We start from the raw sequence: 13,640 nt of genomic DNA, 5'->3' as shown, positions 1-13,640 counted from the left end.
TAAATCGCAACAGACAGCCCCAAAAATGATGTACCTTAAATTCACAGCATTCTGTTTTTTGTGCTTCAAGCAACAGAGTTTCATTGCATATCGTTGGTCCTGGTGGCTCCCTGATTCTTCAACAAACACTGACTAAATAAATACCACTTTGCACTGTATAGTGCTTAACAGGTATATAACAATCCCTCCAACACACACAACACAAAGAGCTGAACTTTGTGATCTTGCTAAGGAAATAGAACCCATAAAAATTACAGTGTAAACCATAAAAAGCTCTAAGATTACAATGATCTTGATTGTACTTGTTTTGGGGGGCTAACGGAGATGACATGAATTATGCACAAGACAGGTAGCAAGAACTATGGCTATTTCTGTGGCCTTAGGTCAGTCACTGGGCCAATGTGAGCCATTAGGAAATAGATTACATGATCTCAAACTGTTCCAGTTCTAAAGTAATTTGAAATTTGAAATTATTTCTAGTGGCGTCCTCTGGAATTTAAGGATATAGAGTAGTCTAACTCCAGATATTTCCTTGTATTTTGTTTCAGAAAACCATAAGCATGAATACATCCTGTATGTCTTTCACTCATTTGAAAAGGGGTTTTCTCTGATCTTTCATTTATTAAGAGCCTGTCTTTCAACAGAGTGTTTTTTAATTTTAATTTCAAATGCCTCTTGTAACTATACATGGTTCAACTTTTAAATTTGAGAGACCAGTACCTACTCGTATTCAGGATGTGTATATACTCCATACAGCACATCTCCACCTCCTCACTCTTCTGAGTATTTACAAAACTGTGGATAAATAAGCACCTTCAAATGGCATGTTGGGCAGATGGTGAACCGATCCCAATTCAGCAGGCACATACAGTAAAAGGGGGCTTCATGGGACACCATAAAGTGGCTGTCCTTTCTTAGGACCAGCCACACAATGTGCAGGACCCAGTACAAAATAAAAACATAGGACCCCTTGCTCAAAACCTCAGAATGTCACGATGGTGACAACAAAGTATTAAAACACAGTCCTATAGCATCCTTCATCTCACGTGCTCACCAAGTCAGCCACAGCTCTTTCATGCTAATGCAGACACTGAAGTACCAACCCGTTATGAACCTAGACTCATCCACACAGATCTTAAAGCACTTAAACATTACCACCAAAAAAAGAGAGAACTACTCAGTTCAATACCAAGCGTTTTACTGTCCTACTTTAGGATAAAGAGTTTTGCCTCTCAGCAAAGTGCGTAGAACATTATTAACTCAGAATGTCTTGGCTCAAATCCCACCTTCTACCTCTAGAGGCTCTGTGACCTCCTGCAGGCGGCTTAACCTCCTTAGTCTGTTTCCCCATCAATAAGAAAGGCAAAATGTGTAAAACACCTAGTGCATAACACAACTTGTTACAATAGTTATCTTACTTGTCATTTCTATCCATAAATTGCCTTCACAGAAACTAACTTAAAGGGCAAGCTTTAGCTTCCGGAAGCTGTGCCTTAATCAATAATTCAATTCCACAGTATTTACTAAACACCCATCCAACAACCTTCCTCGGCAATTTGTCCAATTTGTCGCCTCCTTCAGTCATTCTCTTCACCAGCTATTTCTGTCTTCTTATAGGAAAAAAAAAAATTAACAGGCCATAACACTTCCTGCACTGTTAATCTGGCTAAGGTGAATGGCTAGTTATCAAAAAACAGCTTCAGGAAACTTAGACCAAAAGATTTTGGTTAACAATGAAGATTAGTAATATGAATGCCACTGCTTTGAATTTTACAGCTGTATCTTAATGCTATTCTTCCCGATAACATGAACATCACAACAGGTAAGCAAGCCAGAGCAATTCAGTGTCAACTGTGACTTGTTTGGTTCAGCAACCACCTCACATAGCTCACATTTTCTTTCTTCCTTTTTTTTTTTGGTTATATCAACCAACAAAAACTTTATCAAATATTGTATATTCAACAATTGGCATAAAAAAGTTTCTGGCAACAAAGTTGCATTTAAACTGGCACTTATATTTTAAATTTGTCAATTATTCTAAGGCTTTTATACACTTTCAACTTACCAAATTTTAATGAAGTTTTCCCTATTGACAACAGTACAAAACACACGACAAAAAGCAGACTATCTCAAGCATGTATGCTTGTTCTGATAGAAGGGGGTTCAAAGGTCTGAGTTATACATGGTGACTTTTTATAGATAGGTGCAAGTAAACTGGGAAAAAACATTATAACACCACTAACTAAGCGGATGCTCACTGGAAATTAAAGTAATTAAGCACCCAATGTAAGCTTGGTCTCTCTATGCTATATGAAATAAAAGAGTTCTTAGACTTGCAAGTCACCTGACAGAACAACAGAAAGGCGTTTTTAACTGTTTATGTGCAAAATTATGATAAGGCAAAAAAGTGATTAAAAAAAAAGCATGTCACTAATACATGACACTACTGGCCATAAACTGAAGGTGGGACAACCTAAAGTTCAAGACTTCCATTTGTTGAAGGTGGCGTCCAGTTAGCCCAGGAGGCACTAGAGAAAAGTTTCTCTCACTACAAATAAAACCAAAAAGCCAGGTCCACTAAACCGATCAGGACAGGAGACTGCCTGATTTCCTCACTTCTCAGCAATGGCAGCAGACTCCCCAAATACACCCCAGCCCTCACGCAAAATCACACAGGAATAATTTACAGGAGAACAACCTCTCAATTTACCTGACTTCCCAGGCTCACTCGCGTCTACATTCTGAAAATCACGGAGTTAAAGCCCTAAGCGAGTCATCAACATTCAAGCTTGGATGTAAAAACGCAATTCAATAAACCATCCACATTCGGCCAAATGCAAAAACAAAACAAAACAAAAAAGAAGAGGAAGACTTTTAGGACCCTGATCGAAATACTAGACAACTTCACACCTTTTCCCAAGGGAAGCTTGCCCGGATTAGAGACCCTCGGTATGTGGGCGGGTGGCAAGGACACGTGGAACCCGCTCCTTCACCTCAAGTTTATAGACTGCCCCCACTCTGGGGTTTTAATCCGGCTGGAAAAAAAAAAAAAAAAAAAGAGGCCGGAGAGGACCATCAAGTAGCAAACGTTTCCTGGTAAGGGTATGACGGGTAATCGCGACGCATCCACATTCCACCGTGTCGTAGCCCCCCCGGAGCCAGACAGCAGCCCTCTCCCCCGAGGACTCGAACCCGGGTCCAACCTGCCTGCGCCCCCTCCCACCGGCCAGCGCCCCGCGACCCTCCCCAGGCCCCTTTCCTGGCTCGCAGGGCCCCCAGGCCCGGGGGCGGGGCGCCGCGGGAGTCAGATCCCGGGGAAAGGCCACCCTCGCCCCTGACCCCGCGCCGGGAGCCGAGTGCTGTCCCGGGAGCGCAGGGACAAGCCTCCTGTCCGCCCCCGGGGCTCTGGCCTGGCCAGGCCCAACCGGAAGGAGCCCTCGAGCGGCCACGGGGAGCTACTGGGCCTCCGGGCCCTGCAGGCCGCGCTGGGCCTGGCCTGGCAGCGAGCTAAGGATGCGGGCCGAGGGGGAATGCCGCCGGCCGGGGACCCTCACCGTGTGTTCGTGCTCGTCCGCCCGGGCCCTGGGCAGCAGCAGCAGTAACAGCACAACGGCCGCCGCCACGCCGGGAGCGCCCGGCAGCGGCCTCATCCTCCGCGCTCCCACCGGCCCGGCGCCGGCCCACCGACTCCTCCTCCTCCGCCGCCGCCTCTGCCGCGGCCGATTCGCATCCACGGGACGCGGAGAGACGCACGGGGCCCGGGCCCAGCCGCTGCCTCCTCCGCCGCCGCCGCCGCCGCGGCCGCCGTCACCGCCCGCTCCGGAGCCTCCACCGCCCGCCGCGCCTCCCCGGCTGCTTCCTCTGACTCAGCCACGTCATCCGGCCACCCCGACACACGCCGGAAGTGCCTAGCGACGCGGCCCGCAACGGCCGCCGGGCTGAGGGAAGGCCGCGCGCCGGCCGCTCCCGCCCGACTGCCCGGCCACCCCGCAGCCCAGCTCCCGGGAGCGGCCAGCTCGGCGGGCAGTCAGGCGGGCGCCCCTCACGGACTGCGTGGCCTGGTCCGCCTGGGTGCCGTGTGCAGGCTCTTGAAACCTTGTGACCTTGACCGAAGCGTTTAGTTCTTCCCTGGCTGTGAAATGGGACGATGGAAGGACTCGCCTCTCGAGCTGGAACGATCAGGTCAGGGGCTTAACCAGGCTGCCGTCCAGCACAACGGATGACTCGCAGGTTGCCATCTTCTTCGTGGGAAATTGTTGAACTTGGACTGGGTTGTGGTGTTTTGAAGTCGTTGTGTCAATACGGTCCTCTCACAGAACTGGGCTTCCATTGAAGTTCTCGTCATCAGTCCCTCTTAGGGATATGCTCCTCAGAGCACAGGTTCTGTTGTGCTACTTCCTGTGCCTAAGACAGTGCCAGACCTGTAGAACGACTCATGAAATATATAGAAACAAATGAATATGGCCCCACCATCTACACATGCAGCCCTCCAAGCCAGAAATGTACAAGTCATCTCAGCCGTCAGCAGCCAAGTTCTAACATGTATTCTCTTAAAAAAAAAAAAAAAAGCCTCGTATTTTTCTGATCTTTCTTCTGCCAGTAACAGCCCATCTTTACCTCACCGTGTGTTGTAACAGTCTTCCCCGTCAGAATCCCTGCCGTCAGTCTTCCCTCCCTGTTAATCATTCCCAACATGTGCCAGAGAGATCTTTATAAAGAAACCAGACTGTACACTTTTGCTTAAAACACCCCTGGCAGGGCAGCATTGTGGCACGGTGGGTAAAGCTGCCACCTGCAATGCTGGTAGCCCATAGGAGCGCAGGCTCACATCCTGGCTGCTCTGCTTGAGGTACAGCTCCTTGGTAATGGCCTGAAAAGGAGCAGGTAATGGTCCAGAGACCAAGCAGAAGCTCCTGTCTCTGGCCTGGCCTAGCACTGGAGAATGAACCAGTGAATGGGAATTTATTATCAATAACTCTGCCTTTCAAATAAAATAAATCCTTAAAAAAAATGCCCATAGAAAATGTGAATGATTGTGATTCAAATCATTACAAGTGGCTTGCTGTTCTTTTGTGCTTGAGTGTTTGAATTTTTCTTTTTTTCTTTTTTTTTTTTTTTTTTTTGCAGTGAACATGTGTTACAGGGCAGGGACAATGGTGGAGGAGAAGTTCCTGTCTACAGGTTAAAGTCCAAACCACTTAGCCTGTTAGCATACACCTTCACCATCAAGCCATAATTCATCTTCCCAACTTTACCTCTGACTAATCTATGCTTGGCCTTCACCCACAAAGCTTCTAAATATGGTATCTTTTTTTCCCTGCTGTGACTTTGTTCTTCATACTCCCTTTCATCTAGAATATTGTTTCACGCTGTCCATCAGGAACCCCTGTCCAGGCTCAGCTGAATTATCTACTCTGCAGTTGAGCATCCCAGGGGCTAGTGCTATGGCATGCCAGCATCCCATATGGGTGTTGGTTTGTATCCTGGCTGCTGCACTTCCCAACTCCTTTCTAATAGCCTGGGAAAGCAACAGAAGATGGCTTAAGTGTTTAGGTTCCTGCCTACCCCATTGGAGAGAGACCTGGATGAAGCTCCTGGCTCCTGGCTTTGGCCTGGACCTGTCCTGGGGAGTAAACCAACAAATGATGATCTCTCTTTCTCTAACTTTCAAATCAATAAATACATAAGAAGAAAAGGTTAACATTCCTTCTCTGGGGTTGCAGTAACATTTGAGATGCCATGTGTGACACACTAATCTATTCCCATTAGTCTCTGTGCTACATGGCAGCCTCTTTGATGGCAAATAATACCATTTGTCTTTGTATTTGGCCCAGCTTCCAGGATAATGCTTGTCACACCATAGACATTCAATAACAATTTGCTGAATGAATGAATGAAAACATTAACAAGTGAAAAGCCAAAGAGCACCATAGAATTTAAAGACTGCTTTCTAAATAGTGTAGGAAACATCACAAAGCAGTGCATGATTAATTGGTGAATAAATCATATACCAAAAATGGCCAAAGAAATCAGAAGCATCTTTGGCATCTCTGTTTGTCTTCCAGAACACCTAGCACAATGATGTACTCACAAGGGAAGCTCAGTCAATGTTCTATGAATGAATAATCACTGCTTCTGAATGCAAAGATGGTGGGCAATTGGACAGGCAGTGTAAGTGCTGCGTTAAGAAGGATGAGTAGCTCATTGCTTAAACATCCCTCACCAGCCTCCCCAGATTTGAGGGAGTATGCATTGACTGACCATTGTGGGGAACTTTGTCTTAGCAAGTGCTTTGGGTAGAGAGGAACCAGAAAAAAAAGTACAAAGTATTGGGTAGGCCTTAAAGCATATATACACACACGAGACAGAACAGGCATGACAGTGTACAAAAAAACTCAACAAAATATAATCAACTGCTAAGCAGTCAGAGCAATAAGCAGTGAGAACAGAGGAAGCCTACTTTTGGGACTATTTGGGAAAGTTTATTGAAGAACATGTAGGGCCATTAATTCAGCAACTATTTATTGACCATCTTCTACAGTTAAGAATTCTGGTGGGTACCAGGGAAGGATGCTGGTAAATGATGAGTCTGATATCAATAGGTATGGAAGGAGGAGATGGGAGGTAAAGTAGCTCGTTAGGAGAAAAAAACCAGTGAAAGCAATAAAACAAGGCCCGGAGGCACCATCAAAATTAGGGTTGCTCCATGAACCGAAAAGTACAAAATGTGATAGCTCTGACTTCTTCAGTTTCTTCACCTGCAATGATGACCTCATCCCCAGACACCCAATGGAAGAAAATACCATTGAAAGGAGATCTCCAGCTGTCCTCCAGAGCTCTGCCGGCTTTTATAATGCTTCTAATGAGATTCTATTTTGGTTGAGGAGCTTATGACCACCAAGCAACCTGGAAAATTATAGTTTCAAATTCCTGTTCTCATTCTGGATAGATGTGATCATCAGAAGCCTTGGGGTGTGGATGATAACATCTCCTGATTTCTATCAACTACTTTTTCTTTCAAATTCTGTTTCTCCTTTCCAGACTTGGATGGCCAGTGGGGAAGAAGCAGTTTCATTGATATCTGCCACTTCTGTTTCAGATGAAATACTCCAAAGACCAGTGAACTTTCTTTAGGAAGCCATCAAAGAAAATGGAAAAGCAACCAAGATGGATTCATTTCTTTGTGCCATTCTGTTTCGTTGTCTCTCTTCACCCCTCCGCTACAACAACCCCGCCCCAACACCCCCATCCGTGGCCAAACTGATCTGTTACATTGATACAGGGCAAGTAATAGCCACTGCCCTGTGATAGTGTGTGTGTCCTTGCCAGCTGGGTGGTTACTCCGGTAAGGCTGTGTCTCTGCATCCACAGAGTGAGAAATTCCATACTCTTTGCTTTGGACTTAGCTGCGCCATGTTGAAGGGGTCTGGAGTGTTACCAAGGGCCTAGAGTATAATTGGATGCATAACTCTCCACTTCATAGATGAAACACAGGTCCAGGCAGTCAAACTATGTGAACCCATCAAGCAGGAGTAGTTCAAAATGAAAGCCAGGTTTCCTGATTTTGAAACAAATATTCTGCTCCCTACCCCCTTGATAACTCCTACCACATAGATTGGACATTTTACACTACATTGTGGGACTAATGGGATTTGGCAGACTAGCCTGGGAGCCTGTGTTTCACAGTTCATACGAAAAAAACAAATTGCAAGTTGTGTCTCAGAGCACACCTTTCAACCAGCAGCTCATCTTCTTACCAGTCTGGTGAATTTAGTAACTGTCCAGCAGGAATGGACGAGGAGGGTCAGTTCACATTCATAACTACTTGGTTAGAAGTGAACAGAACATAATTAACCAAAGGAAATATTTAATGTAGGTACTTATGATTGAGGATTGGTGTTTGGGTTAAACTTGTAGAACGATTCAAATTCATCACTTGCCTGTTTCATAAATACATCTATTACTAATGTGTCCTCCACCAACCAGGCACAAAGTCACACATTGTTGTTTAAAGGAGGAGCAGAGAAAACCAACTTACTTCCAGGGCCCGTTGAAGAGGGATCTAACAAACCCAGCTATTAAGAAAATACAGGATTTATAAGAGGCTCTCCTTGTTAATAACAAAGCAAAAAGAGAAAGGAAGGAAGGAGGGAAGAAGGGAGGGAGGGAGGGAAAGAGAAAGAAAGAAAAAGAAAAGAAAAGAAAGAAAAAGAAAAAAAAATGGAGGAGACAGTTGGGCTTGACACATATTCATTGACAGTCTCTAGATACTAACACTTCTTATAATGATGGCACAGCATCAGGGATTATTCACATCATTAAACATGTCAGGTTAAATTATTGTGTTGCAACATCAACCTCTTATGCAGTCTCTCAGTCTTTATACTTTGATGCATTTATAGTTAGGCTATCTGCTCCTGGATTTTAATACATAGTGAAGGAAATGTGCTGGCCTAGGGACTAGAAGTCAATTTATCTTCTACAGGTATGGAAGTTTAACCCAAGTTTTAAACCCAAGTTTAACCCAAACACCAAAGGCAATAGAAGTGAAGATGAGCAGTAACTGTACGCTGTATTGGTCCAGCTGGTAAAACCTTGGAAAAGAATGGTGGCAGCAGAGCTGCCTCCCAAAGAAGCACTCAGAAAACTTTTTATTAGCTACTTTTGATACCTCCTTATAATTTAGTTTCTGATCCTCAATGTATTGAAAATCCATGGTTTTGTTACTAAAAATTTTGTACAAATGTGTTGAACCTGTGGAATTGGAATACATTTATGTTGGAATTGAATATATTTGTTTCTAGAGAATTGAAAAGTTTACTTCATCATTAAGATACATTCTTTGATAATAATATAGTTCTTATGTTTAATCCCAATTCTTTCATTTTCCTCTTTTACACACAATCAACCAGCTTGGATGTTCAATGCACATCTGCCAAGCACTCAACACTTGCCACTTAGCATTCCTGGTAATTCCCACTCCTGTCTCAGGTGTGTCATACTCATGGAACCCAGACTTCCCTTAAAAACTTTTAATTTTGCTTTTTCCACTTATTTTCATGTAACAATAAAATGCAATAAAATATTTAAATATTGCACAGTGTAACTCAGATAAGTATGCTAACATTGTTACCTGATTGTAGCTCTTGCCATGGTATAGATCTAAATGCTTGCTCATTAGAAAAATGTACAAAAACAACCCCACCTAAATTTGGTACCCAAAACAGAGTTTAGAAATATTGAATGTAAAAAATTTAGTCAGAACCAAACATCAGCAGGAGCAATGACCTGAAGCAACATTGTAATTTTTCTGTTCTCCATTTATCTTACATTTCCCAATTGCTGTGAAATAAGTGACAAGGAGAGCAGAGGGACCACTGCAGTAACTGAATCATAGCTACTAGGAACCAGCCCTCATGAAGGACACGACAGGTGTGCCTTTTATGATGAAACCAAATAAGATAAAACGAAACTTAAGATTCCAGAAGTTAACTTCAAAAAAGTTATTGATTTGAAATGAGGAATGAGAATAAGAAAGAGCATTTAATTACTACACAAGGACCCAATAAAAATGCCCTTAGATGGGTCATCAATAATCTGTGTGGAATGGAGAAAAATTTCATGGGAAACAGCAGCTTTCTAAAAATTTTAAAAGGTTCTGATACTAACTTCACTACCTGGGCACCATCAAGAACTCATGCTGGGGGCAGGTTTCTGCAACTGGGGCTTAGAATGAATGGCATATTTAAGACTTCATGTTCTCTGCACAGACTGACTGAACATGGTGGCAAAGATGCGTGTGCATAAGGAATTAGGTAACTTTCTATTTTAAGTTCTTCCTTCAGACCCTCTAGAAAAGCAAAAGGCAAGGATGCTCCTCTCTCTCAAAGGCCAGAACTATGACCTTTAAAGGCTAGAGCAATAATTGGGGTTCCTGGCAGCCCAAATTCTGGTTCCCAACCATTTTTAGATGTTTCTTGGCAATATAACTGTTTTGAAAGCATATTAAAGTGTAAATGCCCAATCTAAAAGTAGAATTATGCTTGGGAGATATGGATAAAGGAAATTTCTGAAAGGCCAACAATCACTGGTGAGTTTACATATCTGGGGACTCCCTAAGAGATGAAGTGTGATGATCTAGAATCTGCCGGTACAGACACTAGACCCACCTCTTCCTCTAACCAATGGGCCACTCTTGGAACCAGACTTCTGTGGAACCTCAGTGGCCTTCTATCTCAGACGACTTAGAATCAATCCCTCATTTTTTTCCAGTTTGTTGTATACAACCAGTGCTAGCACATAAACATCCTCCTGAATATATACAAAAAGCTGAAGAATTATTTAAAAATTAGATTTTTCTTATTTGAAACTATGAGTCTTACCATACACATTTCTAGAAATTAGGCAAATACAGAAAAATGAATATAAGTGCATTTCAGTAAAATCATTTGTAAAGGACATTTCTGATTTCATTTTAGGCTTGATATGCCAAATTAGAGGTATACCAATTAGATGTTTATCTTTGTGGTTAACAACTATCTGGGTCAAATACACTTGACAATGGTGAATAAAAAGTCCTTAGTTTTTCACTTCTGCATGCTTCTTCGAGCACAGCCCAAACCAGCAGGGCTGCAAACATACACAATGTTAATGGATAGTAAGGTCGGGGTCATTGCCATAATATGCAATGTGAAGACATCATCAACAGGCTGGGAATCTGAAGGTCCTGAAGTGAGCAGGTTTTAGGAGATGGGATCAGCGACCTCTGGGTGGAACAGGTGGGGGAGGATGGAAGGTTTCCCTGGCTGGAGGTCTGAAATGGAAGAGAAAGTAACTCTTTTAAAAATCATTTGATTAAACAATTTAGGCATTCAGAGTTTATTTTAAACGTGGCAACACTATGCGAAGGATACGTTACTCAGTCAGTGTGACCAGACACACATCTGAATGACACACATGCTAGCTGCAGCTCACAATTTCAATTGCACGGTGAGAATCACCAGTGGAGCTTTTGTTCGGTGAGTTAAGAAACAGAAAGCCAGTGATCCAGAGAAAGCTCTCCCATCCATTGACTCATTCCCCAAATATTTCCAGTGTATGAAGCAGAGGCCCAACCTGAAGACAGGAACCCAGCACTCAACCTAGGACTCCAAAGTAAGTGGCAAGAACCCAATTCCTGAGTTACCACTGTAGTTTCCTAGGGTCTGTACTAGCAGAAAGCTGGAGTCAGAGATAAAACTCAGGCAGTCCGATAGGGGCGTTGGGTATCTTAACATCTGGACCAAATCCCAATGGGACCTTTAAGAATAAAAAATAGGGGCCAGTGTTGTTGCACAGTGAGTTAAGCTACCACTTGCAATACTGGCATCCTATATCAGAACACCAGCTTAAACCCTAGCTTCTGTGCTTTCTATCCAGGTCCCTGCTAATGTGCCTGTGGGAACTGCAGAGGACAGCCCCAGTGCTTGTGGCCCTTCTATCCATGTGGGAGAATCGTTTGAAATTCTAGGCTCCTGGCTTTGGTCTGACCAGACCTGACTATTGCATTCATTTGGGAACAATAACAGATGGAATGTTCTCTTGCTTTTCTCTCTCTCTCTCTCTCTCTCTCTCTCTCCGACTTTCAATAGATATATACATCTTGAAAAGTAAAAATAATAAATAAAAAGTAAACAAGTTCCAGCCTCTATCCCAGACCCAGTCCATCATAATCTCTAGAGGGCAGGATGTGAACAACATATTTCAATACTGTCCTTCCCCAAAACATGAATATTAACTAACCAGGCCTTTAGTTTTTATTCTATTCAGGGCATTTCTTTTTTTCCATTTTAAATTATTATTTTATGATACAGCTTCATAGGCTCTGGAATTTCTGTTACTCCCCCCCACACACACACTGATTTTCCCTATTACAATAGTGTAGTTCTTCATAAACAGTCATAAGTCCATCATGGTAGGCATGGACAATGGCAGAGAGTCCAGCATCCTATTGTCAAGATATATTGAATAGTTTCAATGAAAGTCCATCTTTGATCTGGATGTAGAGGTGCATACTGCATTGTATCCTCTCATCTGGATGTGACAGTCTCCATTACACAGTTACTGTATATCCCCTTAAATGAAAATCCACAAAACAAAATCAACAACAGGAAGAAAAATATAAATTTACAATACCATGAAGTTAAATAACACGCTACTGACAAATGTGTTGCTAAAGAAATGAAAAAAAAAATCAAGAATATTCTTGAAGAAAATGATACTACTGTATGACCTATATGTATGACCTATATGTATGAGTCAGTAAAGAATTTAATATGAGAAATAAAAACTATTTTGAAGAAGTAAAGATAAAAACAAAAACCCGGGCCTGGCATGGTGGCCTACTGGCTAAAGTCTTTGTCTTGCACACGCCAGGATCCCATGTGGGTGCCGGTTCTAACCCTGGCAGCCCCACTTCCCATCCAGTTCCCTTCTTGTGGCCTGGGAAAGCAGTTGAGGACAGACCAAACTCTTGGGATCCTGCATCTGAGTGGGAGGCTCAGAGGAGATTACTGGCACCTGGCTTTGAATCAGCTCAGCTCCGGCCATTGTGGTCACTTGGAGAGTGAATCATCAGACAGAATATCTTCTCTCTCTCTCTTCCTCTCTGTATATCTGACTTTGCAATAAAAATTAATATTTTCAAAAGTCCATGAGATATAGTTTCCACTAATCTTTGTTGCTGAGATGTGTTTCCTGTAGACAACAAATGGGACCTGGATGAGTTTTGTTTTTTTAATCTAGTCCACTTATCAGGGGTTACATTCAAGGTTAATATGAATAGATGGTAATTTGAATCTGTCATTTTAGGTTGTTCATTGTTTAATTTAGTCTTTTTTTTTTTAAGATTTATTTTATTTTTATTGGAAAGGCGGATATACAGAGAGGAGAAACAGAGAGGAAGATCTTCCGTCCGATGATTCACTCCCCAAGGGAGCACAATGGCCGATGCTACGCTGATCCGAAGCCAGGAGCCTCTTCTGGGTCCCCCACGCGGGTGCAGGGTCCCAAAGCTTTGGGCTTTCCTGGGCCACAGGCAGGGAGCTGGATGGGAAGCGGGGCTGCCTGAATTAGAACCAGTGCCCATATGTGATCCCGGGCGTGCAAGGCGAGGACCTTAACCACTGTGCCACCGCGCCAGGCCCTGATTTAGTCTTCTGTTGTTATTTTACTGGGATGTTCTTCACATTTGTCATGGTGCGTGTCATAACTTTTCTCTGTCAAGAGAACATCTTTAAGTATCATTTGTAGGGCAGGTCTGAAATAGACATATTCTTTGCTTTTCTTTACTGTGGAAGAATTTTATTTTCAGACAATGGAAAGCTTTGCTGCGTACATTATTCTGGAATGACAATTTTTTTCCTTTTAGAATCTGGACAATGTCGCTCCATATTCTTCAGGCCTGTAAAGTTTCCTGTGAGAGGTCAGCTGTGAGTTTTATTTAATTCCTGTACAGGTCAATTAATTTTTTTTTTCGTGTGTACATTTAGGGATCTTTTCCTTATGTTCAACTGAAGACAGATTAATTATTATGTGTCATGGTGAAGACTGCTTTTGGTCAACCCTGTTGGGAGTTCTGTGCCCCTCCTGGATGTTGTTTC

At 43.1% G+C, this 13,640-nt stretch overlaps 2 protein-coding genes across 2 annotated transcripts in view; both read right to left on the bottom strand.

Annotated features, from left to right (window-relative positions):
- TM9SF3 (transmembrane 9 superfamily member 3) overlaps positions 1-3,856 on the bottom strand; it is a 56,157-nt gene extending 52,301 nt beyond the window's left edge. The window contains exon 1 of the mRNA XM_040992393.1: positions 3,555-3,856. Within this exon, the coding sequence (XP_040848327.1) occupies positions 3,555-3,650 (96 nt within the window). The 5' untranslated portion in view covers positions 3,651-3,856. The remainder of the gene's footprint in view (positions 1-3,554) is intronic.
- A 4,380-nt stretch (positions 3,857-8,236) lies between these two features.
- Positions 8,237-13,640, bottom strand: part of PIK3AP1 (phosphoinositide-3-kinase adaptor protein 1) — a 117,511-nt gene continuing 112,107 nt past the window's right edge. The window contains exon 17 of the mRNA XM_040992391.1: positions 8,237-10,813. Within this exon, the coding sequence (XP_040848325.1) occupies positions 10,756-10,813 (58 nt within the window). The 3' untranslated portion in view covers positions 8,237-10,755. The remainder of the gene's footprint in view (positions 10,814-13,640) is intronic.

The sequence above is a fragment of the Ochotona curzoniae genome, unplaced genomic scaffold, assembly GCF_017591425.1.
Source record: "Ochotona curzoniae isolate NIBS_2020 unplaced genomic scaffold, NIBS_Ocur_1.0 contig_66, whole genome shotgun sequence".
Classification (NCBI taxonomy): Eukaryota; Metazoa; Chordata; class Mammalia; order Lagomorpha; family Ochotonidae; genus Ochotona; species Ochotona curzoniae.
The sequence above is the reverse complement of the archived record's forward strand: the minus strand, read 5'-3'. Positions and strand labels throughout refer to the sequence as shown.